Below are 27,822 nucleotides of genomic sequence, written 5' to 3'. Positions count from 1 at the left end.
TACAGTTCACGTACATTTTACTTTATTGTAACTTAGCGCACCATTTTCTATCCGTTCCGCGTTTCTTCAAAATTGGGCTTTCCTCCATCCGTTCCGCAAACCATTTTGCTGCTCCTTTCACTGCGGGATACACCTGGTAGTTGTAGGTAATTGTCCTATTGCCATTTACCCTCTCCCACACACAGCTCCTGTAATCCACATGTGGTGGTTTCTTCTTTCCTTCCTTTCTTTTTTCCTTCGTTTTATATGTATGCTTGCTACATGGTTTTTGTTTCCTTTTTACATTCCTTCCCCTTTGTATACAAAATTTGATACGATAAAAATAGTCTGTTTCTTATTTATTGATCGATCCTTTCACATTACATTCCTAGCTTTCCTTCGTTCGGATTCTTCTCGCGAAGAACTCGCGCTACTATTATATGCCATGAGGTGATCTTCTCCTTCCTAAATTACGCCTAATAATATGTATGCATGTGTTACTATTTATGAATGTTCACCTTGCTTTACCTCTCTCGCTCTCAAATGTTTGCTCATTCGTGCACCAATCACCGATCTGTCGCACTGCCAGTGAAACACGCGTGTTCGTTCTTAATGTGTAGATTAATGCTTCATTTGATCTCCAATTGTTTTACTTCTTGCTTTTTGGTGTACATACCTTGGTAAAGAAAACCAGGAGGCGAAACTAAGGAGATGCGCATCGTCCTTTCGGAACGTTCGCGCGCTACACACACCTCTCATCATCATCATCATCAACATCACCATCATCGTTACCTTCCATCATCTCCACCTGTTTAGGCTGCTTTGATGTTGATTTCTTAATGTTTAACACCGTTTTTCTAACTCTTTGCTAAATGTTCGGCACACCGCCTGCTACAAACACAATTCCATGTTTATCCTTTGGAGTGGTGGGTAGGGTAATTGCTGCAATCAATTTAGGTTTTGCATCGGGTTCACGTCTCCGTAGCTATCACATTGGCAACGTCTAAGTGCCGTTCAATGCGGCTCCACCACTCCACTTTCACTAATAGAATGTTGTCGGAGAGGGGGTGGGTAAGTGTATTACAAATCAGGAGCCGATCATCTGCTAGGAATAAAAAAAAAAGCAATTTTGCGTGCTAGTGTATTTGCATACATCCTACCCCCGACCCCGACGACATCTTCATCCCCACCTGCACACTTCAGTCGGGACCGGATTTCGAATCAAAAAGGTGAATATGCGAAAGAACAACGCAATTAGAAAAGTTAGTGTGTGACAGACAAAGGATTGACAAAGGAAGGAAGCATCCTGTGTACCAGGCCATCGTGAAATGGCACATATTTTCGTTACATAAAAAAAAACTTCTTCAAAGATTACACCTTATTAAGCAGCGACTAAAGCGACAGTGAATGCTTGCGCGTGCGACACACACACACACAAACATACGCGCACACACAGACACACACACACATACACAAATACATACATAAACACGCGAAGGAGCAACAGCGTGTTGTGAATGTTTGCCTATATCGATCAGCAGCAATAAACGAAAAACAAAAAAAACAAAGGAAAACAAACAAACATAAACCTCTCCGCCGTTACTAAAGTTCTACCCTCATTATACGTACGGTTGATCTTGCGTTTCCCGATGCGATGCCTTTTGCGTCATCCCATCCCACACTGGCAGACAACATTATTACGGATGTATAGTTCCCGTTTTCATGTGCAATCATGCCACATGAGAGATGCATTCTCGCATCCCGAATTATTAAATCTGAGAGATCGATCGTTTGGTTACGGCGCTGCCTTGTTTTGTGTTTAACTATAGTACATCAATTGATTCGCTTCTCCGTTTCTCCAAAGCGACTCCGGAACGTTGCTTCATGTGCTTCGCGTGCTTCGGTGTGTTGTGTGTTGTGTGAGAGATAGAGAATTGTTATGCTTGTTTGTTTGTTTGTTTGTTTGTTTGTTTGTAGCGTGTCGGTTTCTTCCTAATGAAATGTTAATTTTTCTACCCAGCCTTTTCTGGTGCACTTGCAGTCTCATTCCTGTTTTTTTAGTGTGTGTGTGTGTTGTTCATAAAATATCATGTAAAAATTTGAGAACCTTCCGTGTGACTTGTGTATATTACATCCGTTGTTTCCTTTCCCCTGTTTGCTTTCCCTACAAGAGCGGGTTTCCCAGTTTTTTCCCTCCATCTGCTACCACCCGGCGGCGGGGTTGCTACTTCTTAGAACCATGCGAATACACCATGCGAGTACTAAATCCCGTAGGATTGTGTTCGCTCTGACAGCATATATCTAAATGTATACACACTATACCACATTTGCTATCATATTGAGGTGAAAAACTGGAGGTTTCGGTAGGGATTTACGGGGTTTGGTTTAGGTTGGTGTGTGTGTGTGTGTGTGTTTTGTTGTTGTGTCTTTCGCTGCATTGTGTAATTGTTTTGCCGTTTGTTGCTATTTATAGCACACTTTAACATCTCTCATATACACATAGCTGTTGTTGTTAGTTTTACTAATAATTATTATCTGTTACATGTAATATTTTATTTCACTTCTTTAGATTTCCCCCTGTTTATTGTATGCGCGAAATTTGGTTGCTTCCATTCGATTCTGATGCAGACAATTTGATAATTTTCCACACATCCGCAAGACTAATTCCCATCCATCCTATTTGCCACCGTTGCCGGGATAAGGTCAAAATGCCCAACAAATACACACGCACACACACATACGCACGCATACACAAGTGGTTCCTGTTCCTGCCTCAGTCCTATATTAATTACCCTGTGCGCAGTGCAGTAACCATCCTGTCCCATTCCCATCCTCCTTAATAATCCATTGTAAATCCCAAAACGGCATTCATTTGGGCGTTGGGTTTGCCGCATTCCAGGAGGAACCTTGTAAAATCTGCTTTTCGTAGGTAAAAACAAAAGACAGAAATGTATAGCAATAGCTTGAGCCTAGAAGACTCGTTCGATCGATCGCTCTCTAGCTTCGAACAGATTCACAGTGAATATGGAGCTTTCTTCTGGAGATGGAGGAGGATCGTTCGTTCTGTACAGTTGCCACACAGGATATATCGAGTGGGGGAAACAGCCTAAGATTTTGCACCATCAAGTAGGCTATAATTCTAAGCTTTGTGTGTTTATTGTTTTGCTGCATGTGGCCGGCGCATCGTCTTCTCGTCCGTTTATGCGCTTCACTCTCCTGTTCGCCGGCGCATGTTGAGTGTGTGTCTTGATGTTTGTTTTTCTTTTATTAATTATTATTATTAATTAGGTTAAAAATTAGACTTAATGCCAGTTCTATAATAATGTACAACAACAGTAACTTTTCTTTTGACGCTTTTCGGAGGTCATATTCATCTCTCGGACGACAGTAGCGAAGACTTCGTTCACGTTGATGCGATCTTTCGCGGATGCTTCGATGAACGGACAGTCCCACTGTTCCGCAAGGGCGTTACCTACGGATAAAGCAACATGGAAATAGTATTAAAAGGTGTAACTTCAGGCAAACGTATTGTTACTGATAATTTAAAAATAAAATGGCATGTGAAAATGAACAAAGGTACAAATACAATAACATCCCTTGAAGCATCCCAAAGTGAATAGCATTATCCTCGATAGTGCACATTCAACCGCTCACTGTATTATTCGCCGTATCAAAAGATATGGAAAGTAATAAAGCCAAATAGATACATAAATTATACTTTTGCGGGATGCATGCATTGCATTATCCTTACTCTACTAATGTGGGACCCTTCTAATAATACTGGTTTTATGTATTTCTGCCACAGTCCTAAGCCTTACGTATCGGGAGCTCAGTTCATATCGGGCTTGAACACAAGACGGGCATGATTTTAGGTCGAACGCTTCGACAAGTGCACCATGGGACTAGCCTACTACAGAGCCAGCTCAACACATAAAGCGAAGATAACCGCAGTGTGTTCTTTATTTCTTCGACCTTGAACTGGACTGGACCCACCACCGCCCGGTTTGTTTACGCCTAAGACAACACATTCATTTCAATTCATTTAAATCGGAAAAATATCGCACCATCGCGTCTAGCAGGTGTTTGCCGCAAATAACAATGCTCTCCATACACATCTATTCATTTTAGGGGATCCAATCACTATACAGCCGGAAGAAAGCAAGCACCTCAGCCTACTAAGGGTAGGTGTGATACATGAAATTATTTATAGCGCAACACGTCATCGAGCTCATCTCGCGCATAACCATTATAATGGAACACACACACATAGCATGCATGCATGGCGCTCACCACTTCATTTCCGGATTGCACAGACTACACGCGCTCAATGGTCGGTGGAGAAAAAAGCTTACCATCCCTAATACCTAGTATACATGAGAACAGAACGCGAAAAAAGCTGTTTGTTTTTCACAAAATATGCCACACTTAGAGATACTAGATGAACAGACCTTTGTGTGGTGCCTTTTATTCACACTCAGCCCATTAGGGCGCCAATAATACCAGTATGTTCCATACACAAGAGCACAAGGCAAGCACGCACAATGGCGGAGGCACTGACTGTTGTGCCAGTAACTGATTTACATTTGATGCCATTTTCTTAAGTGCATGGTACAGATTCACTCAGCGTGGCTAAATTTAGATGTCATTTCATTACTAGTGCAGACCAAAATGGTAAAACGAAAATACATTTTCCATCGCAGATACACAATAAATACATCACACATTCGACCCGTGGTGGTTCGTGCGCGCGATGCTTTGGAAAACAAAACGAAAATCCGGCACATCATGTGTTTTGTCGACCATCTCTGTTAGCTTCAATTTTACAAAAAAAATTAACACAATAATGCAGTTAAATAGTAACAAATGTTTGCGTAAAGTTGAAATTGTTTACGACATACAAGAATGTGAGTACGGGCACGAGCTTTAATCACTACGCCATAACAACAACGTTATGGTAGGTAAGAAACCGGTTGGATTTTTGATTTTGAAGGCAAAGCAGAACACTCATTTGCTTACTCCCACGTACGTAGTCGGTGGATGTCCGGCTTTTAAGGCTTCTTTTGATTAGAAACTTGTCTGAAGGCACATGAGTGTCCAGTGCTGTAAACTGATGCTAGAATACTAGGTACGGAAACACAACTCCGCCGAAACAACTTACCTTCGGCCGTGGACACTTCTCTTTGGCAATCTAAATCTAGCTTATTGGCGACTAGGAGGATTGGTGCTGGCTGACTACCTTTCACACGACTGATCACATTTCTCATACTCGCAATATCCTGTAACGAAAGAAACAAACAATCCCAAACCATTAAATTTAAACTTTCTTTTGTGAGAATGGTTAAGAAGTGCTGTATTTAAAAGTATGCTGGTAAGTGCTGGTAAAGTTGCTAACCATACGAATGAAGCGGATTATCATCATCATCGATCGCTAACATACATGTACAGTGGTGGGTATACAAAATCGGACACTTTTACGAAATTCACATAGAAGTCCAGTCGCTCTTACTACTTTGCGATTCATACATAAATTTTCTAGAATTATAAATCGTCATGAAAACTGTGCAGTGGGCTTCTTTTATTACCTTTCTACGCGGGAATGTGAATTAAGAATCAAAATTTAAACTTTTATTGAGGAATAACGGGGAATTCTTCATGGTAGAAAGAGATTTGGAAGTGTCCGATTTTGAATACCCACCACTGTATCGGCTGTAACGTCTTTGTATCGAAGTGGTAATACTTTTTAAACCAGCTTTTCACCAATCAATAGCCATATCATTAGCATGTCTAGATTTAAATAAAAACTGCATTCAAATCTGACCGCAACAACAAGATGTTATCGCTCCCCACAGCCAGTGCATTGCCATTACACACGCCAGTAATTATCGCTTTTTAACTACGCCGACGCTGAGACGACGGCATGATAAGAGTAGAAGTAACGATGGAGCATAAGCGGATGCAACTCAAGAACAATAAAAATGTAATGTTTTATGCATTGTCTACAAGTATCGCTCCATTTCTAACAAGTGGACGACGAACGATTCCCATACAGTACTGCACCAGCATAGATCAAAGTCAGTCGCATACGAAGATGAACGAGATGAGAAATATAGCAAACGCCTTTGCGCTGATTTTCGTTTACGCATTTATAGTAATTATTTCATTCTTTGACATTTCTTTAATATAGAAGTGTATTACTGAGCAGTATTGCACATTACAGCCTGTTGAATGGTGCTTTTCTACTGTTTCTACCTACCTGAAATGTCTGGTGGTTGGTTAGCGAATACATGACGATAAAGCCATGCCCGTTTTTTATATATAAGTCCCGCATCGAAGCGAACTGTTCGGTTCCCGCTGTGTCCAAAATTTCCAACACGCAAGGAGAGTTGTCCACCTGTGAAATAAAAATAAAACACAATTAATACAAACATGGCTTCTTTTTAACAATTCGTGTACTATTTATGTGACATTAAATTAAAGCGAATGGTAGGTTCTATGGTATCTTCTGTGTACACTGTATTGCTTGGGTATTCCTAAAACAGTACGTACGGGAGGGGAAGTATTGAAGTTTCCGTCATTAAATGTAAACGACCATGTAAACGACTATGTAATGTACATTTACTCTTAATGTTCGACGTAGAAAAGAACTACGTAAAATACTCCACAGAATAAAAACATGACCCTAGAAAGCTGACAACAACACACACAATTATGCTTCAGGATCCAAATGGTAAGAAAATTAGACCCTTTTTATAGAGGTATTTTTGATATTTTGTCAAAACATGTTCTAACTTAGCTGACCAAAGACCCATTTGGTCGTGCTAAACACAAACACATGTGAGTGTTGACAACAGAACGTCCCGGAGTTATTATATACACCCGAAATTACCGTATGACCGGAAAAAATTACCTTATCCTATTACAAATTACCAATTAAACAAACAACGGAATTACTAGTTGCCTCTTAGATCCCTTCCACAGGTACATTAAGAGAAACTGCTTCAGAACTAATACCGGTCTAGAACTGATTCCGAACATTTGTCGATCTTGGAACTTTTACAGAACCCACACCGGCCCTGGAACTGATTCCAAACCCGTACACGTCTTAAACCTTATCCCGATCCTATATCGGTACTGGGATTGATCATGAACCCACAACGACCATGCAACGATCATGGCTGGAAGTGATACTGGACGCATCATACAATCAGATCCGGACTCGATCAGGCTCGACCGGACTCAACCGAGCTCGACTAGACTAGTTCGGACTCGCCTGGAGGATTTTTATACGGAGTCGGATTCAGTTCTTCAGAGCAGATCCACGACTGTCTACCTGTGTTTGTCTTAGTAAAGGAATGGATAACGAACCTGTCCCGGTTGTAGAAAACGATTCAGTACCCAGTAACTGATCCCTCTACCACACTGGTCAAATAACCATTCCCTACATCAATTTTATGGAAACACGAATGCGCGTTATCGCTTAATAGAATTTGTACAGCAAGGTTCCAAAACAGGATACTTTTGCTTTAGTAGAAACCTTTGCTTTAGTGAATGATTTTTACATTTCCATTTAATTTGTTACTATTATTTTATTGCTTATTTGTACATGGACTATATCGTTTTGCACTACAGATTGCACTTTTAATATAACATACCATCTTGTTTCAAAACGTGAGCAATAATGCCGATTAACATTCATTTGTACTTTATCGTTATCACTAGCTTAACTGACTCTTAAAGTGGTACTATAAATATTGCGGGCATGATTAACGTAGTTACTTATTTCACAGGTGTCTGCAGCACCGCAACACAGTTCATTCGTACATTATGAACGAGTTGTTGGCAATAATGTGCATGCTGTCGTGCAGTTCTGTCGTCGGTGAGTAGTAGTAGTCGTGGCGATTTATTTGCCACATTTCACCGTCGCCAAATACCATGTTCTGTTGATTTTATACGATTCAAGGTTTCCAAATCATCCACCCGATGGCCAACAAGCGATCAAATCAGCTGGAACCACCTGTATCGATTTTAAATGAGACAACTCAACGGATCGTGGGAGGACACGAGATTGACATTGGTGCTGCCCCGTTCCAGGCTTCGGTGCAGTCGCACGGTGTGCATGTGTGCGGTGGCTCCATCATCCATCAGCAATGGGTTTTAACTGCAGGACACTGTGCAAGTTCATCGAAAGAGCCCAACAGTTTGAGTGTAAGAGTCGCTAGCATTCACCACAACCAGGGAGGCCAGATTGTCAACGTTGAAGAATCTATCAGACATCCTCTCTACGATGAGCAGCTCATAATCGATTATGATGTTTCGCTTTTAAGGCTGGAACAGTGTTTGACATTTTCACCCAACGTACAAGCCATCCGGCTTCCCATGCAGGACGAGTTTTTCCAGGATGGAACTGTGTGTGTGGTCAGTGGATGGGGTGCTACACAAAACCCGGTCGAATCAAGTGACCGGCTCAGAGCGACGGATGTACCGCTGGTTAACCATGCGGTTTGCCAGACGGCTTACATCTCGGCGGCAGCCACTATTACCGACCGAATGATCTGCGCTGGCTATTTCAGTGGGGGACGGGACGCTTGTCAAGGTGATTCCGGAGGCCCTCTCTATTACGAAAACACATTGATTGGCGTTGTCTCGTGGCGAACAGGCGACTGTGCGGAGGTCAACTTTCCAGGTGTGTACAGTAGAGTCGCTTCGGTACGTGCATGGATATATGAAGTAAGCGATGTGTAGTTTTCTAGCGTGTGCACTCGTTCCCCAACCCGTTCCTTCTGGTAAGAGAATTTTGGATTTGTATATTGTTTAAGCAATTCAATTTTCTTTACAATTTCTATACAATACATGTTTTTTATGTCGTTGTTGCTATACATTTGTTCTGCTTTCTTTATGCTTATTTTGTTGCGTCTTTGCACACTTATGCAAAACCTTTTTTCCACACTGTGGCCCATGCGTACCCATTTGCTACTGCTGCTGCTAGGCTCTCCGATATGTCTACGATGCGTGTATATGGCGTTTTTGGATTCAACCCACACAACAGACTGATTTTTAGCGCTCAGATGAAGTCACCACATCATCATTCGGCCAAGGAAGATGCTTCAAACTTGCCTATTTTGAATACATTTCGATTGCATGTGGGTGCATCGCCCATTAATCGTCACTTTACCGTCACGAAATTGTTTTGTTTTCGGAAAACAACAGTGATATTTTTGGGTGAAGGTTATCTTTTCAAGGTCACTACGGACAACGGTCAATAAGAACGCTCGTACAACACACACTTTGGCCAATATAAATAATAAATACTACCATTTTGCAACAAGCGAACAACACATATGATAGCAAAAGCGTTCTTTATCATCTTCTTGTATCTGTTACACATTCCACAATGAACTTGCCACAAATAACTACATAATTTGATAATTTAGGCTTATAATTGGGCCCTTCACGATTCTAATCAGTTTTTTGTATGGAGTTTGACAGTTGGAGACTGAAATCATGTAAACACTCCATACAAAACCACACATAAAACTAGCCTGCAATTTTCGGTCTAGATTAAAGCCTTAAAGGTAGAATTAGATTCGAGTACCTACTCGAACAATGGCAAAACAAGGTGCATTAAAGAGATCTGGTGATGGAATGCAGAATCAAAGCGCATGTAGTCCAGGTGGTCTCATAGCATGTTTTTTATAACCAAATTTTAATATCAGTTTTTGACAGGATGGATGAAAACTTTTGTTCAAACAAGCTTTCTGGAAGCTTGGCGAAAACACTCGTAAAATCTTCATTCAGAAGCAGAAGCGGTAAAAATCAGCCTTCTAAATTCATACACCTTGGGATAAGCCCACCTTTATATTATACCCACTTAGATAGCTGCTCGAAAAATGCTATACAATGCAAACAGCTGACAGACTGAAATTTCAGGCTCGAACTCAAAACGGAAAAGGCCCCATTGTTATTTCATATTTAACCTCAAATATCCCAAGATCAACATCCTATACAAAAATGCATTCTCTGTACATCATTGATTTGCCGGCCATTTACAAGCCACCTCAACATTGGAAGTAAGCATCATATCGTACTCGTAGCAAAATGCATTTCAACTATTAAAAAAATGGGAATACGAATGTAATGATGTAACGTTAATTACGTTTTCACAATTAATAAGTGAAGCGGTCTAATACGAATTGCAGCCCTGCAAACGTGTAGAGTAGCTTCGCCAGAATTGTTCTTCTACATACCATGATCAAAATGAGTTACTTCACACACCAAGCCTCTTCACCCTTTTTGCAGACGGTACAATATTAACATTTTCCGTCAGTTTCCTAAGCGGAAGTGACATACCGTCATTGGAAGAGACATAAGATCGTGTGTAAAATATTGAATGCGCTCACATTATCGCTTCTACACAGCCAGCCACTGGCTGTGCTCGGTGGCGTTGCTTTTTTTCGCTCTTACTTTATTCATTTTTTTCTCTCTCCCTCTCATTCTTTTTTTCTAGTTTTTTTACTGTTTGCTCGCTTTGCTTCTCTCTGGACACTATTTATTAATGGACAAAAGGAAAGGAAACATCTTTTGGTTGCTTATTCCGTTTTATTGACATTTATGTATTCTGACCGCTTGACTAGTCACCCTTCCGGCATTTTCAATCGTATGTTGCTGCTCGGCGACAACTCAACGTGTTGTTTGTTTGTTAGCGGACCATTTATATTGCATTCGTCCTATGCATTATTGCTATATTGGGATGTAACGTTTTCGCACTACGATGAATTTGCATGTTAGTAGTGATGTGGTCTAATATGCGGGGTTGTGTCCCGTGGTACAGTCGTCAACACGTACGACTCAATAACTTTCCTGTACTAGGTTCAAACCTAGAATGGACCCGCCGTCCCCCCATAGAAGAAAAGGACTGACTATCATCAGGCTGCGTGTGGTATTGAATAAAGCCTCGAAAGTCTATATAGTCCAGCATGTGTCCGTAGGTAGGACGATTGCGACAAATAGAAAAAGAATAAAAAGTATTGATACGTTAAAAAAATAGATTCTTATACTTTTTATTCGAAGTTTAAATGCCAATTTGTTTCTTCAGCTCCAAAATTGAACTCATATTGTACATAAATCTATCATCCACCAGCAAGCTACTGCCCCCATGAAGTTTAGCCGTTGTGCTTCGCCTGGTATGGCGCGATGGCAATTGGCAATGGTTTCTAAACGCCAGTCACTTTCACATCACTATCGATGCGTGTCCAGCAAAACAATGCCCTTGAAAACAGCCAAACTATATCAGCCACACATCCGCTTATTGAATCACGAGCAGTGTGATTTTACAGCAATTGATCAAAATTTGGTAACATCTTATCAAAACAATACGATTACTGTTACTCTTTATTGGTATGAAATGCTGTATCGTAAATATATTAAATATATTCCCAAGAGTTTTTTTTCCACTATATTGGATTTCAAGCGTCTAAACGTGTTGTAAGCTGTTTGTTTGTGGGTCGCGATGCCCACCTCGCAAGATTTGTCTCACACTTAGCACAGTAGTATGTTCTACACATTAGCATTGAGTAAAAATCTACACCATAGTCTGCGTCATACAAACGAAGGTCAACAACTCGGCCAGTGACGACAAGTGACAAACATCGACTGCCTGTTGCTTTGCTGCGGCTTGTGTGTAGTATGTGCTACTTTTCGCGGACTTCTCGCGCTTAGCTTGCAATTGGGTGGAAACGAACTTGATCTCGTTCCATCTCGCTCTCTCTCTCTCTCTCTTGTTGCGAATGAAGTGATCACTATTGAAGCTTACAGATGGCCACCCCAACATTGCCATGCATCTCACAATAGAATTGTGTTGTGCACATATATGTAACTGACTGTCAACGAATTTAGCCACTCAAAACAACCACCACGGAGAGAGAGGAGGAGATCGCGCAGTCATTTCCTTTCGGTGTTCTCACGTTCGATAAGACCATTTGGCCGGAAATAATAATTAACCGAATGTCCTCACAAGCCTTCTGTCCCAATTCATGACTTCAGTCAGGTATCCACTTTAGCTACCAGCTAGAACGAAAATTGGACAACTAAAGGGCTTGCTCTGTTGCTCTGTCCTAAATCATTGTTTGCACTACAGCATTTGGTATTTGGTACAAATCGGGTCATCGTGACACAACAATGCCTTTTTGAATCGAGAAATATGTTTGACGTATGACGTATTATCATATCAATATAATTATACTTGGATTGAATTAGACTTCGGATACGTTAAACCAATGAAATCGAAATGAAATGTTTTAATAACAGTGATTGACCCGTGCTATAATTTAAGCCAGAAAGCAAAAATTTTAAGTAGAAAAATACCAGTTCACTAGGGGGCAGCCTCGAACAAACCGCGGTCATAAGTCATTTTTGGTCTCTTTACTTATAAAACATGATTTTAAGTGTTGGAATTCTAGATGGCGCCAGTGTACATCGGTTGTACAGGGGTTTTCACATGTTAGAAATATTATGGAACACAATATAGAGACCTTCGCCCCAATAGCAATCCTGATCAAGGAAATCATTGCATCATACTCTAGTTGTTGGTATTCATACACTAAAAAAATCTTTATATTGATGAAAAAGTATTTTGAACAAGTGAAAACCCTATATCCCTTTTCTGTACATTGTCACAAACACATATTGCAAACGTTGAATACAATTGATGACCCCAACTTAGTTTTATATTTGAGAACTATTGCGTTATAAAATGATAACAAAATGAATAATAAAATAAACGTTTCAAATATCCTAAACAAAATTTAAAAATACTAATAATGCAAGTAGTTAAAAAATAGGCACCATCTATTTTCCATGTGCTCTGAGCACCCTACCTTAAACAATTCGTCATTTAAAAAGGAAAATAAAATAATGATTTAGGCAATAACTTTATCTCGATCGTGATTTTTGAATAAAACAACACATGAAAAATCAATATTGTCAATTGATTGATCTAAGTTTAACGCAACGTTTTCAATTTCACTTTGCGCCGCTTCGAAGACTGTTAATTCATTTGATGTATCTTTGTCAATAACGCTTAAACCTTCCGCGGATACAAACAATGTGTTATGGTTTCTGGATATGTTGTTACAAAATTGAACATCAATGAAGACAGTGTTTATCCATTCTAGACCAAATTATGTATGCTTCAGCAAATACATTCCATCATACATGAGCTAATCTGATCGAGCTTGCGACGAATCTGCGATTGTTTGACGTTTGGTTTTGTATGGAGTGTTGAGATGATTTTAGACGCCAACCGTCGAACTTCTTTTAAAAACGCTCAGCTTGAATTCTTCTGACTTGAAGAAAATATATTTTAAACCAGCAGCAATGTTCTGCAACTGATTCCCTCAGGTGCAATTTAACACAGTCAAAACATTTATGTTCAGGACCGGTCGTGGTGGTACAATCGTCAACTCGTATGACTTGACAACATGCTCTTCATAGGTTCAAACCCTAAATGAACAGTGCGTAAAACGTAGGACTTTGATTATCTAGCTTATGGGTAAATCAATAAGTCACCGAAAGCCATTAGGTGGGTGCAGACAAGCATTGACCGAACTGAACAAACAATTGTAACCGTGATTATTTCCCCTCTATTTTACATTAAATCGACATACTTTCCTTTTTATACATTTTTTGCCCACAGCATTAGTATAATATGAATAGAAATTTCTTATTTCTAGGTCGTGGCTCATAAGAGCCTATTTTTAAATTATAATTAAAAATACTCATAAAATCAACCAAACATAAAATGTCCTCAAATAAAATGTTCTAGTAATCGATTCGTTTGCCATCCGTTTGTCTGCTCGATTATTATAAATAAAGTGGAATCAACATCTTACATACTATTTTTGAACAATTTTTAGTGCCATCTTTTTATGAATAAAACATGCGTTCATCATTATCCGTGAGAAAGAGAACGATTCAAACAAGGGAAATTATAAAACGTCCTGTTATGGATCCACCAAGTACGGTGAGATTTACGCAAAACAAGAGCCTGCAAACGACCATGGCATGACAGCATCGTTTGAACTCATTCAGACCACCAAACACTCGCAAATTGCCTCCGGGAGTGTTGTGGAGTTGCGACAGCACCTTCTCTAAACTCAACATCGCATTGAACTTCGTTGTTGTGTGGCGTGGCATTAACCGCAGTGCTGGAGGCAAAACTACTAATTTCGAACACCTAACGCCAAACCGCTTTACGTTCAACACATTAGAGTACATCAAGGGCAGCAGACGGATATAAATACGGACAGAAAAAAAGAAGCATCGGTCACCGGAAATGGGGATCTTTCCCATCGTGTCTTTACCATCTTGTACGTTGTTTTATTGTGCCGCATGCAACACTATACATGCACTTCAACTCAACCAAATCATGCATTCATGCAGTTTCAATCGTATTATAAGTATTATATATGTTTTAAATTTAAAACAAAATAATTGTATATGACCTCTAAATATAAGACATTATATGGAGGTCAAAACTATATCACCAAAGTTGTCAATGTAACGTAAATTAAGTTTTATCAACAAATGCTACAGTTCCAACCAGCACAACAACAACCTTAACACCATCCTCCACCATGGCACTGTTTTAACATTCCGCAATGTTGCAAGAAAGTGAAATGGAAGATAGTTTATGGGATGCAAGAATTTCTCAATGATACCGCAAAGTGCAGCTTCCATTGCCATATAAGATGGATCATCGCTTCGCAGTTAAAAGACACCTGGTACACGTAAACCGTCGTTACTTACTTGTTTGGTATGGAATGTAACTAATACAAAAATAGAGTGCCAACCGACGGAACCGGTGGCACCTTCTAGATCGTCTCTAGTTAGTACTAGACACTTACTAGTTTTGCTTATATGGCTAAATGGGCAATTCAGTGATATCGATCCATTAGGATGTAATTGAAAAAGGGATTTCGTTGGAACATCGGTTTGAAGAATGGTTGGAACATAAAATAGGAACACTAATCCCTTTGTATATTGTCAAACACTCTCGCAAATAAAACCTACTACACATTATTTTGTACATTTATTCCATCTCAAACCGCATTACACCGGATGATGTGAATCGCTTTGTGCGTTCGTCAATATTGCTCAATTAATAAAATGCTTTTCCTTTTCAATTTCTGACCCTGTTGTTTGGCAGTTGATGGGCTCAATTGGGAGTATTCCGGAATAAAGGCGGTTATAAGAAAACAACTTTCATTCATTGCCGCGGTAAAACATTGTCAAAGCATCTCAATTAACGTTTTCTATTTATTCAAATAATTTAAACAATCTATTTAAATAATTAATGAAATATGAAAACCCAAGATACGTCTTTTTCTATTTTCAATTTTACGGTTAATTGTTGCACAGTCCGGGCTCAGTTCTCAGGTCCGCTGCTTCATACTACGAGGAATTTTATCGCACACAGTTCTTAAGCAAGAATGCTAGACTTAATCCAAGCAATTAAAAAGAGTTTAGTTGTAGCCCACCGCCGGTTTCTTAACAAGTATCGAATTCACCAACACTACTGCAACTAACACACTGCCACAGGAGCGCAGTAGTATGTGTTAATGCACGGTTTCGTACTTTTATCCAGTCTAACGTGTTATGTGGCATGATTGTACGCATTTGCTCTGGAAATAGCTTCTAAAATGGGACAAAATTCCCTCCCACTGGCCTGCTTTGCCAGCAATACACAACTAAGCTTCAGAGAAAGTAGAATGATAGTATCAATGAAACGAGGGATTTTAAGCGCCTAAACCAAGCCAAAGCTTTGACAAGAGCATGTTATATTTTCACACTGTTTCCCACCTTTGAAGGATGCGATGACTTCTATATTTCATTATTTTTTATTTGTTCATTAAATATTTGCCTGTGGTACCATAACACAATCATTTGAAATATGGACAATTATAACAAAATGCTATTAAACTATGTAACATAGAATACCGCAAAATTTAAGTTTAACTTTAGAATGCACATGTAAAAATGCATGTATAACAATCGATTACAGTTTACTAAGTATACTTTTTTGCACAAAACTTGTATTTACAATATCGATCGACTACCATAACTCATTGTAAACTACGAAAAATCAAACCCAATGTTAGGCAAAATTTAGCGATTCGCTTTCTTCTTTCCCCTTGCCCCGCGGGTTAGCCGTTTTTCTGTATGGCATCGGACCATGTTGGGCTAATCATCTCCGCACCAGACATCGTCAGCTTTTTGTTTGTGATGCGCTATGCTTTGCACGGGAATTTTCACTGCCAACGCGAACGCCGTGGGTAGCCATGTCGATGGAAATCAATTTCACTGATGGGTGGTCACAGTGAATTGTACTGAAAAGCACTCCCACTGGCTCTCGTTGCTCGTTTTGTGCCGAACCCGTAAGCGTAAGTTTAATTTACTTGATAACTACAACTGCTTAATCACCATCAAGTTCATCACGGTAAGCAAATTCAACTGTGCTTAATGAGTGATTTCGTTTTGCTTCGTGATTCATCATCGTGTACCGCGTCTTAGCAAAGCCAGCCATATCCGCCAACTGGACGACTGCTGAGCTCTTAACAATCTAATGCTTGCACATACAAAATAGATGTATGCTGTTTGCTCAAAACTTTGTCTATTTTGTGTAACTAAAAGTGGCATAAGAAACAGATTACATGATAAATTCAAATCGTATTATTACGTATAATCAAAGGGGCATTCTATGTTATTGCTGGCACGTACGATAACGTTAGGTATCAAATGACGTCTACGAAACTACTACATACAGGATCTGTATACATGTAATTCATCAATGGCACAAGAAAAGTCCCCCCTGTCGGAGAGTTAAAAATGCTAAATCGTCTAACAGTGCAACGCTCTCTTTCTGCATTGAATTTGGTTCTCTTCGTCTCAAGTGGCCTACACTCAAGTGCCATTCTGGCATTGCATTGCAAGCCCCACGTGCAAACGATATCTCATCTGTGCAAAATAGCAGTATTCGTAGAACATTTATATGTGTGGGGTTGCGTTTGTCTTTCACAGTTGATGTTAACAGTACACTGCTTTTCAGTGCAGCACACTAGCCACAACTGTCGCCTTTTAATGGCAGACACACGTGGGGGTTAATAAAACTTGTGCTTCAAAATACACCCTCAAATAATGTGTCTAATTTTATATGCTTATATATTTACCTGTATGCAAACACTGTGCAATGAATATCCTATATGCTGGACCTTAGCAAATCTGTTGCCCGCAAAACAGTAACTCAAAATTGAGATTCCTAAACACTTAAAAGCTTAATAACAGTATACGTCTTGAATGATGCCTTGCAATATACCTTAAATAAGAAATAAAGCAGCGCGAAATGTGGATTATGAAACTAGAGCATTCTCTTTTCGCACGCCCAGCTGAGAGCTGAGAGCCCAAAACAATGATTTTCATCAATCACTTTCACTTGCTAATGGACGCCCATGGGGAAGAGAAGGGAGGTGTCAACGAACGAAGGTGACGCAAAATTCTCACATGCACATAAGAAAAAGAAAAATGTCATTATTGTACTACCATCTTGCGATGTCCACACAGCACCAAAGAGTTCATAATGTTCAGTTATTCGCATTAGACGATACAGAAATGTCCATACAGAAGCGTTCCCGGCTAGTTGGATGATTTTCAGACATTTGATATTTGTTATTGAAGCAAGATAACATTTGATTTGAAAATAAATAACAAAGGTACCAAATCAAACGACACAAAACATTCCTTAGAAAGTGTATCCCAGCATAAGTTTATATTTGTAGTCATATACATAAAAGTGCAATGAGTAATTTGTACGAATTGCCCCTTTTTTGTATTCAATCAGATATCGATTATAGCATCGGTTACACACAGTAAGCAAACCTTGTATGGAACGCACTTGGCCAATGTCTGATATGCTTGTAAACCCATATAATGGGCATGACAGTAGTAACATACACCAACGTTACATTATTTTGTTATTCTTCCACGTACGGGCGCAAAACATTCGGTTTCTGTAGGTGTAGCCGCTATCGAGAAACTGCGGCATGGCACCATCATGGCACCTGAAGCAATGCGAGCAAAGAAAAAAAAACACACCGCTTACATTTACCATCAAGCGAGCTAGTTGTTGACGGCGCTTTTCCGGTTAAGCATAATTTTCTTCGTCTTTCGAGCAATGGAAATCCGTTACGTTGGAGGAACGAACACACGTTACAGTTTGGGGCGAGTTTTCCTTGGTTTTCGCTACAGCGCTCTCTCTATTCCTGTACAGCCCCGCACACAGACACAGACACACACACACACACATACCCCTTACAGGCCCCAATTCACTCTATCGTTGATAGGTGTTCTACTCAACCCTAAAAAAATGGTAAGGTGCAAAACAGTGGCTTGGTCAATTGGAATGCTATGCCTACTGACACGCTACCCACATGTAGGCGAGCCAAGGCGATGTGGTCTGGTATAATACGCGTGGGGCTCATTGTCTGATACTCACACAACGGGCGACCCTGTTCCACGGGGACGTTAGAGCTTACCGCTACGATGCAGTGTGACACGCGGCTCTGAGGATTTTCGCACGTTGCAATTATTGTCTGCTTCACACTGTTAAGATCGTACTGCTCTTAAAGCTCTTATAGTAATATAAATAAAATAGGGTGATATACCCCCCCCCCCCCCCCCCATCATAAAGCTTGGCGGAGAAATAGAATGGAGCAAATAAAAGCTCTACAGCTACAATTGCACAAATTCAGCATGAAGATAGCAAAACAACACTAACAAATACAGGTATTCCCCGATATTCGCGATTTCGCTTTACGAAATTTTCTTAATTTGACACTGTTTCTTCTTCTTCTTATTTATTTGGTAGCATTTGACCTCCTATACCGTCCGTATTCATGAATTGTATATTCAGAGGTGACACTATGTATGTATGTCATTCCCCGGAAACAAGCAGACACAAAATTTTGGAATGTAAAAAACAACAACCGTAACGAAGATATACCAACAGAAAATTTTTAAATGGCTTAACAAAAATGACAACATTTGCAAAAGAGATCATAGATTTCATCAATTTGACAGTTCTGTAAGCAAATTGTACTGATTTGACACAGCAAATGTTAAATGCAAAATAAACCCCCTTTTGGTCGAATTTTGAATCCATTCTAAAAGGTACAACATTGTAATCTTCAGTTCAAAGCAGATCAACTAACTACAGTGACTTAAACCTACCACTTCAAGATAAATTATACGAAAATTTGCTATAATTTTACTAAAAACCTCAAAGTTCGTCTGACGCTAATATTCGAGATACGCGATTGCTTCCGGTCCGCATTAATAGCGTATATCGGGGAATACCTGTATTCACATTTCGCCAGGTCTCTCTCGTTGCCAACTTCTACAACACTGATATAGCTTAAGAAGAGAGCCTGTAGAGGTGAATAGTTTTTCGACTAGATGTTGTTAACGGTCGCAATGTCATGATGACGCATTGCTTCCTTTGCTGACTGTTTTTTTTCATAATGATGCCAATTATCGAACCACAAACTACAAACAAACATATCCACCTTGCTAAAAAAATGAATTCCTGAAACCCTACTGATTTTAACCACACATTATTTTGTCAAATATTTTCATAAAAGGTCCCCGCCGAAGCAAAATCACCCCGAAATGCTGTAATTTTCCATAGCCAAGCTTTTCCAGCATTATAGTAACATGTGTGGCAAAAGATTCAAGCACGTGTAAGTAGTAAGTGTTTCAGACGGAAAAATTTAGCATCAATTGTATTTAGCATATATCTATACAGAGCTACGCCACATCGTTATCTAGGTTCAGTAACATAAAAAAAAAGTAATCGGTCTCGGAAGCTTTCGGGTTCGATACACTCTGATCCCTCAAAAGCATCATAGCATTGCCTAGCCTTACTAGCAAGTCTCACCCCGCATATTGCTAGACACAAGGGCAAGCACCATACAACTCTATATGCCAGCCAAAGAAGGTGAAAGGCACCAAGCCGTGATGGGTATGGCGTTGATTTCAACGGTGATTTACTCCTCCCTCACCGTGTACCCGCTAGCCTGAAAGGTTCACAAATTGGCGAGCAGCCAGAATTTTAATGAGAATGCGCGGTATGCGCGTTCGTTCAACGCCCGTCAGAATGGTTTCCCCGACATGAGCTTCATGTAAATTAATCGTCTCGCTATTGATTCATGTACACCTCAACTCTGTTTTTTTCTGTGATTGGTGTGAATATTTTGCTCCCGAAAAGCATTACATTGATAATATGCTAAATGCACCAATACACAAGCACACATAATTCGCAATACCGATCTTCTGGGGGTGTGCGATGGCAGTATATGACAGTGCGGAGCGTATAAAAAACTGGAATGATTTTCTTCTCTTATATTTGCCGCCTAGCGATTGACTGAGAATCGTTCTAGAACGCTGGACAGTAATCGAACTTTGCGCAGCACAATTGTAAATGTGTTTATGAGGAATTACGAGAGCGATAAGAATCTTAATGAGTAGATTTCCTCAGACAACGGTTCTCTTCTCCTCATTCCTGCTTACGATTCTGCCGCCAGTCTATCAACATGGCCATTCTCCGCATTCTGGGGTCTTTGCCTTCTTGTGGTACAACAATAACATCAACATCATCAACAACAACAGTCGCATGTGCGAAGAAGGAGTCGAGAAGTTACTGTTGCATGAAGATCATAATTCACCTTTTAGCCACCAGCGAGGGAAATGCGTTGCAAAAGATAGCCTCCTGACATTCTGGCTTCCCGCAAATGAGCAATGAAATAAGGGAACAAGCGATTCATACACAAATCTTTTCAAACATTTTAGCCCAGTCCTCCTGCTGCTAAACATGTTTCTTACTCATTTTTATAAGCATTAATTCAACACGCGGGGTGAAAATATGCGAAAAAATGCAATACCCTTTCATCACACAAGCATTACTACCACGTTTACATTACTTTTAAATATTATGCAGGACCTTCTACGCATAAATAGCGCTTATATGTTAGGTTTCTTCAACGTAGACGAAAAATATTACATATAGTAGCATTTTGCATCGCTAAGCTCCTCAGTGAGTAGTTGAATGTACTCACAAAACTATGATTTAAGTTATTAAATAACTGCAAGAGAAAACCCTCATACACTTCCTACAGCATGATCCCTTTGAAAAATTGGTTTTTCCCTTACGTGGTGGTGGTTTGTTAAGATTCTAAAAAAGAACACATTGGTGCGTCCGGTGCAGTATTGCGAAGCGTTCGTTTTATTTATAAAACTATCCCGACGAAATTCCGTGTCTTTGACATAGATGCATTCGTAAAAATGTACGTGTGTATGTTGCTACGCAAGATGCCGTGCACGGAACAAAGCAGAAACTACTGCGTGTGTTAGAGTTATACCTTAGTATATTGTTACAACACCACAAACTGCATTATAACAGAAACAGTAAAAAGAGATATAGAGAAAACACAACTTGTGTAGTTATTTGCTATGTGCATTTTGATCAATTTACCAATTCTAAATATGAAAACAGTCCCCTCGATCATGCCTTTCACAGTTATAATAGGCTAATTCATACCAAGCCTAGTATAGCCTGTATAGTCAAATTACGCGCGGCCTATACAGTCGCGTTTGCTGTTATATCACTCGACTGCCCGAAATGATAAATAAGCATTTGGCTATATGGCTCATTATTGTTAACAAAAGAAAATCTTACAACCATTAAGATAAGATAAAACCATTTGTTAAAGGGTTATCGATTATGTGAATGAATCGCTCATCATTCTTCAAACATTTTTACACCACAGGTATGGCCACAGCAGAACATAAATATAACAGACACGACTTGTTCGTCAACAAGGTCCAACACAAGATCGAATCACAAATGAATGAAACCATTCCTTTCCTGCTTGTCTAATTGCTATGTATGTATGTGTGTGTTCGGAAGGTCTAAAAAGTTCATAAGAAGTTCCGTAGAAGTACCAAGCTAACTAATATTAACTAAACTTACCTCAATTTCTTTTCGATAGAAATCCTCAATAGTAGGGTCATATTTTTCTATGAAGCAACCCGAAACGAACTGCACCGTGAGGGCCGACTTTCCCACTCCTCCCGAACCCAGGACGACAACTTTGAATTCACGCATGTTGATTAATTGATGAATTCCTATTCAAACTCTGAACCACTCCAGAAATAGGAAAAGTGAACTAGCTGGTTTTATCCGCGTTGCACTTACAGATGATGTATGCACAACTTCTTCCGATGCAGATACACACTTTTTGTCCCGAATGAAAGGATCAAAACACTCACTTAATCCTCACAGGAATATTTAGATCATTTCTCCAAACACTCCTTTTACTGGTAGCACGGAACAGCAACAATTTTGCACACAAATTGGTAGACACTGCTACAAACAGATAATTATTTTTTTCCTATACTGAAACTGGATCACTGTTTGGTACAGGAGTAAAACTTATATTACACACACGCACACATCCAGAAACTGCACTATGCAAATACCTTATACTGTAACAATGACACTCTTCCGTTTCTTTTTCGGCTTCTCTTCTTAGTCGAAGGATAGGAAGAATTATCAACCAATTTTACAGGAATGGATGATATGAGAAGCTACCAACACTACACGAATACACAAACGGTCATAATTTTTATCGGTAACACTTGACGACATGCAGCTAAATACGAGCTGTTCGTAATAGATATGCTTTTTGCGCTCACTTCTTTAAATACGTGGGTACAGTACAAGAAATACTATTATCGCGGTTAACACCTACAAGCACCATATGCAGAAGAAAAATAACACACAGATGAGTCTGTTAAAAAACAAAACAGCACAAAACCTTATGCGTCTACCAGCCAGCTTTGAAAAGGATGATTTCTACACTTTTAATATCCTGGCTCTTCGATCTGCTAATGCACCGTGTCGCGCAGGAAAACAAAAAACCTTATGCACACAATCAAGCTACGATGACGGAAGTAACTAGCCGCTCTGTTCTCTGCAATCTGGAGCGGGAAGGAGACCTCGTTATTGCTTCACTGATAAGACGTTCCACGTCGCTTCACTGTATATCACCTTTTTCAATTTCTTTTTTATTTTGAACAGAGCTGTTGAGTTGATTCATTTGCATCCACTCAATTTCATGTCAGTTTTTTTTTGTAGTTGTTCTCCTCTGTTAGAATGTCTGATAGGGTAAAGATTGAGGCTTGAGCATTATTTAAGCAATCGATGCGATCAGAAGCTACTCCAACGCACGTTTATCTGCACAATTGACATTTGATCAGCACATTAGTTGGATGTATGATGATATTGCTTTAGTAGGAAACCTTGAAACATTCATCAAAAGATGGCTGTGATGGGGTATTTTGAGCAGTCGACAGTCGTTTGAGCAACCAAAACAAAACAACAGTACAGTGAGTATGAACAAAACAATAGGCCCTTTTTCTCGTTGGCAATACGCTGCTGTTCTTCGCCGCTCTTGTGTCCACACGTACACTTTGCTCAACCTTAGAGTGTAGGTGGATTCTATGGCCGCTGCTAGTTTATTGTTGTAATTCCTCACAAAACTTTGCAACTGGCAAGATCAACCTTACTAGCGGATTGTTTATGTTCGTTGCGTGCCTCTGAAAATTCTGTTGCTGCTGCTGCCTGTGTATTTGTGAATCTGCTTTCCGCACTGACGATGGTCAACTGCATTCTAATTATCCTATTCATATTCCATGCATGCGTCGCCTTCGCTCCACATGGATTCCACATCAACACACATACACCGCGAGCTAAGTGCGATCAAGCCAAGGGGAAGCATAATTTCCGTCTCTTCTCCATAAGAGCGCACACAAGAATATCATCCGAAGAATGGATTAAACTACGCACGCTCGCTTCTCGCAGCAAACCAGCACCTGCAATTATAAATAGAAAGAAAAGTGTTACAATAGCACTGTAGACATAACACAAACTCTGCTTCATTCAATCAGCAGTCAATCAACTTAACAAATCCATTTTGACTGGAAATAACAAGCTCATCAAGATGGGATAAAAGTTTTTCAAATTTTAGATTTTGTTTATGAGTGCAATTCTTTGTTGTGCATTAGTCCTCTATGAAATCGCATCCCCTCGCTTAGCTTTACTCGCCGTGCATTACATTTCAACAAGTGCTTCCATTAGATTCCTTTATCATTTCAACGTCGCTCAAACGATGGCAGACAGCGCTAAGAAAACATCAAGAAACGGGGAGCAGCAAAGGAATAACATGACTGGACTGATAAGACGCCCGCATTTCGCACAACATGTGATGCCGTCAGAACGCGTCGTGATGAGGGTGAAGGAGGTAGGACAGAAGAAGATTTATTCCCAGAAAGCATTAGTAACAGCCGTGTGTGCAACAGAGCATTAGTCAATGCTCCATCGTTGAGCCATATCATTGATAGATATTGGTGAACTTCTACGCACGCTAATAAGTCAAGACAACACCGAACAAAGAACGAACCAAAAACTAAATGGCGTTTCTTACGTTTGCCACAAACTTTAACCAATATATCATTTAATATCCTTTACACATAATCAATTTGTAGCCGCATACCAGAGAATATAGTTTTCTTATCAAACATACTAAAGAAACAACAATGTTCAGTAGCAATCCGTTGCTATGTGCATGTGTTGCAGGGGTTTTTTAAACGCTCATCAAACCCTATTTTCTCTGCGGAGGGTCCATGACATCAAATTTCATTACCTATTGTTGTCGCTTTCTTTACCATGTAGGTTTCATCTTTCTTCTACCTCATAGCCAAAACTATCCTCCAAGCATGCATGAGGCTTCGCTTCAATCGTTTTATTCCTTTTGCTGGCTTCTTTCCTTAAAAAGCCCTCATTCATGACGTCAGGCTTTTAAAAAAAAACTTAATGTTGTATGCCAATTTCATGAAAAATCCAGCCTTCGTGTGCGCCTCGTCTTCTTTTCTCTTCGCTGGGAGGCGCGCTTTTCACACACCACCCTCTACACACTGTAACGCTGGGAAAGTTTGACCATCGTGAAGTTTCTTTGAGAAGATTTTGTTACACAGCCAGTACTCTGCGTGAGAGTAATGCTACGATGTTCCACGGCAAAAGCATCGTTTTAGGAAATGCTATGGTAAGCAGACAAAAACATACATCTAATCATACAAACAGACATCTTGTAAACCTTGCCATACAAAAATGTCAATCGTTATGTATAGCAAATACGAGTGTTATACCCTAATTCTTTTTCATTGTGAATCTATGATACAAACAACATCAACAATTACAAAACATTGTAATCACAAACATAATTGAGATTAAATCGAGTTAGTAAATCAGTAAATCAAACAACAAATGGAAATAAAAACATTAAGAAGAACAAAAACATTGTGTAAAAGAAATTATCTTTTTCTTATTTTTCCACAAACAACCTTTCTTAGTGCAATTTAAAGGCTATGTGAGACTGACATGATTTGCAACCCGATCCATTCGAGATTTGAACCCATGATGAGTCCGTACTAGCATGTTTACACGGTTGATGTACCACGGGAACGACCCATATACAAGAATGAAAGAAATACGAATATTTCACCACCAGACTTTACAGGCATCTTTCCCAAGCAGCTCCCCCACACGTTGAGACAACGCAACAATGTTTTTTTTTTTTCAGACAGTATGAATCAACCGGGTGCTCCGTGCCATTTCTGTGAAATACTGTTACGCACACTCCTTTAACTGATCACTGTGAGAGATTTTGGAACACGTGCGGTCATCTTTTTCTTTACTTTTTCGAACTTTTTCTTTATAAAATTATATGAATGGCATATCTGTAACACTTAATGATCTCTGTTTTAGCGGGAAAAGAATGGGAAGACGAAGTGAAAAAAGAGGTAAGACTAACTTAATTATGCGTTATTTGTTCAGAAAGGTTGGAGTAGAACCATTGCCAATTTGTCTGTATCTAACGTTGAGAAAAAATATACTCGAATAGATAAGAAATTATAACAAAATGGGTATTTTATCTCATTGCACTGCATGGTCTATTATTCCAAATCTGAGCAGAATAAAGAAAATAGACATTACTGAACAAAAATCGACTCCCGTTTTGTTCCAGACTTCTCCATAGTGCAGCATCAAAACGCACACTAACACAATTGCATTGCCTTCATGTGAGTCACACAGCAGCAATGAAAAAACCCACTCGCACACAGTTACAACACGAGTACGTTTGTCGATTGCTTTCCGTAGGCCAACCTGTGCCAGTCATTGATCAAGGCTGATTTTTATGCTCTTTCCTTTTTGAAGGTAGAAACGGGGAATAACTCTAACTCGATTGACACTGTACCTAATCAAAGCTATGTACCGAAATTTATAAATCAAAAAAAAAAATAAACATCCATTATCAACAGGCTGGTATTTCTGTCCGATGGCAAACGTCACCTCGAGCGTGTGAATTCCACACAACGGTGGGGAAAGAAAACCATTAACCATTGAGATTAGTTGAGCGCTTATGTATGAGGGACCCATGGCAGAGAAAAGCAACAATCGACACAACATGATCCTCCAGTCGCAATCACAAACCTCTCTCACACACAGCGAGATTCGCACAAATACACTCACACACGCGCGCGCGCACATCAATGTAACACACAGCACTGACTGACTGACTGACAACGAATCTGTCCGTGCGGCGTTTCCGTTAAACAAAGAACGAGATCTGTGCGGACAATCATCCAGCCACTTCCACCAGACGATATTTTAATCGTTCGAATTATTGCTTCCACATCATCGAAGACGTTTCGCTTGTCCTACGTTCTGGCAGGGCAAGCTCATTAGTCTCTAGCTGGGGCTGCATTCAGTATGGTTTCTTCAGTAAATCTCTCACACGCCTTCTTCGGTCTCTCACACCCATATGCACACATTCGCAGTTTTCATGTTCACGCACACTATCGCATTACAGTTGCAATCCACCACTTTTTCACATCGATAGCAATGGAACAAAAGCTGGATTTTTACATCATTGAACGCGTGTCATTGAACGACCAAATGCATCCACACTTTCTTCACTCGTTGGCAATGGTTTTTAGTCGTAGAACACGCGTCGTCCTCAACACGATTTGTCAGCTTTGTACTCATTTCCAGCATCAGGGAGCGGCTTGATTGTGTGTATTCTCATTTAAGCGACAATCTACTTACACAAATCTTTTGACCAACCAGACCTCCGCAGCAGAAATTACTTACGGATACCGAACCACACACAACGTCAAACGAGCTCTAACACAAATTAACACCACACAACAATTGATTCCAATAAAAAGCAATAGAAGCGCACTTCAAATAGTAGCACAAATCCGATGTACTGCACAGCCTAACGATGAAACCACATTCAATCCCTCCTTTTTTCGGCATACACATAAATCACAGACGCAAGCACAACCCATATATTCCACAATTCGGGACAAGAAACACGCAAACATGTCCCGCGCGATGGCCCGACAAAGAAGGCGTCCGCAGCCAATGGTTTGAGAGGGTTTTGGTGAGCTAGAGTTAAGGCGTTCCAACTCATGCGATGCTTGGAAATAAAATACTTCGCTTAACAAGAGACTTACTTCTCGATATTTCCCCGCAAAAGGGTACATCTATCAGATGGAAACCACTAGCTAGGCAGAAAATCACTTTACGGCAGGAGCGCGAGCAGCACAGACACCTCCTTCAACGAAATTTCAAACACAACAAAAACATCTTCCATCGCCTCGTTCCCACAGAGA

At 39.9% G+C, this 27,822-nt stretch overlaps 2 protein-coding genes across 7 annotated transcripts; one reads left to right on the top strand and one right to left on the bottom strand.

The window, feature by feature from the left end:
- On the bottom strand, window positions 1-27,799 carry LOC120961703 (ras-related protein Rap-2a). Of its 4 annotated transcripts, none has more exons than XM_040385686.2 (6): window positions 27,664-27,799; window positions 23,933-23,958; window positions 22,055-22,831; window positions 6,233-6,370; window positions 5,138-5,255; window positions 1-3,451 (listed from the first exon to the last, which is right to left on the bottom strand). In XM_040385686.2, the coding sequence occupies exons 3-6, from the start codon at window positions 22,187-22,189 to the stop codon at window positions 3,294-3,296; spliced, it is 549 nt and encodes a 182-aa protein (XP_040241620.1). In that variant the 5' UTR covers window positions 22,190-22,831; window positions 23,933-23,958; window positions 27,664-27,799; the 3' UTR covers window positions 1-3,293. The 4 variants fall into 4 exon arrangements, with proteins under 4 accessions (XP_040241620.1, XP_049462390.1, XP_040241619.1 ...); XM_049606433.1 differs by having other exon boundaries at window positions 22,055-22,494; XM_040385685.2 differs by lacking the exon at window positions 27,664-27,799 and adding an exon at window positions 27,251-27,269 and having other exon boundaries at window positions 22,055-23,958.
- On the top strand, window positions 7,747-13,805 carry LOC120961702 (trypsin-1-like). 3 transcript variants are annotated; one of them, XM_049606430.1, is made up of 3 exons: window positions 7,747-7,855; window positions 7,940-8,762; window positions 10,484-13,805. In XM_049606430.1, the coding sequence occupies exons 1-2, from the start codon at window positions 7,804-7,806 to the stop codon at window positions 8,719-8,721; spliced, it is 834 nt and encodes a 277-aa protein (XP_049462387.1). In that variant the 5' UTR covers window positions 7,747-7,803; the 3' UTR covers window positions 8,722-8,762; window positions 10,484-13,805. The 3 variants fall into 3 exon arrangements, with proteins under 3 accessions (XP_049462387.1, XP_049462388.1, XP_040241617.2); XM_049606431.1 differs by lacking the exon at window positions 10,484-13,805 and adding an exon at window positions 8,966-9,316; XM_040385683.2 differs by lacking the exon at window positions 10,484-13,805 and having other exon boundaries at window positions 7,940-8,855.
- Window positions 27,800-27,822: the final 23 nt, after the last annotated feature.

This window comes from Anopheles coluzzii, chromosome 2 (genome assembly GCF_943734685.1).
Source record: "Anopheles coluzzii chromosome 2, AcolN3, whole genome shotgun sequence".
Classification (NCBI taxonomy): domain Eukaryota; kingdom Metazoa; phylum Arthropoda; class Insecta; order Diptera; family Culicidae; genus Anopheles; species Anopheles coluzzii.
Note: the sequence above shows the minus strand (reverse complement) of the source record. Positions and strands in the feature narration are given on the sequence as shown.

What these genes read in the sequence shown, in the direction of transcription:
- LOC120961703 (XM_040385686.2), bottom strand. Translation starts at nt 22,189, where the DNA reads ATGCGTGAATTCAAAGTTGTCGTCCTGGGTTCGGGAGGAGTGGGAAAG. An exon ending in CCAACCACCAGACATTTCAG is followed by an intron (nt 5,256 to 6,232) that starts GTAGGTAGAAAC and finishes CTTTCGTTACAG; the next exon opens with GATATTGCGAGTATGAGAAA. An exon ending in AGAAGTGTCCACGGCCGAAG is followed by an intron (nt 3,452 to 5,137) that starts GTAAGTTGTTTC and finishes CTTTATCCGTAG; the next exon opens with GTAACGCCCTTGCGGAACAG.
- LOC120961702 (XM_049606430.1), top strand. Translation starts at nt 7,804, where the DNA reads ATGAACGAGTTGTTGGCAATAATGTGCATGCTGTCGTGCAGTTCTGTC. An exon ending in GTCGTGCAGTTCTGTCGTCG is followed by an intron (nt 7,856 to 7,939) that starts GTGAGTAGTAGT and finishes ATACGATTCAAG; the next exon opens with GTTTCCAAATCATCCACCCG.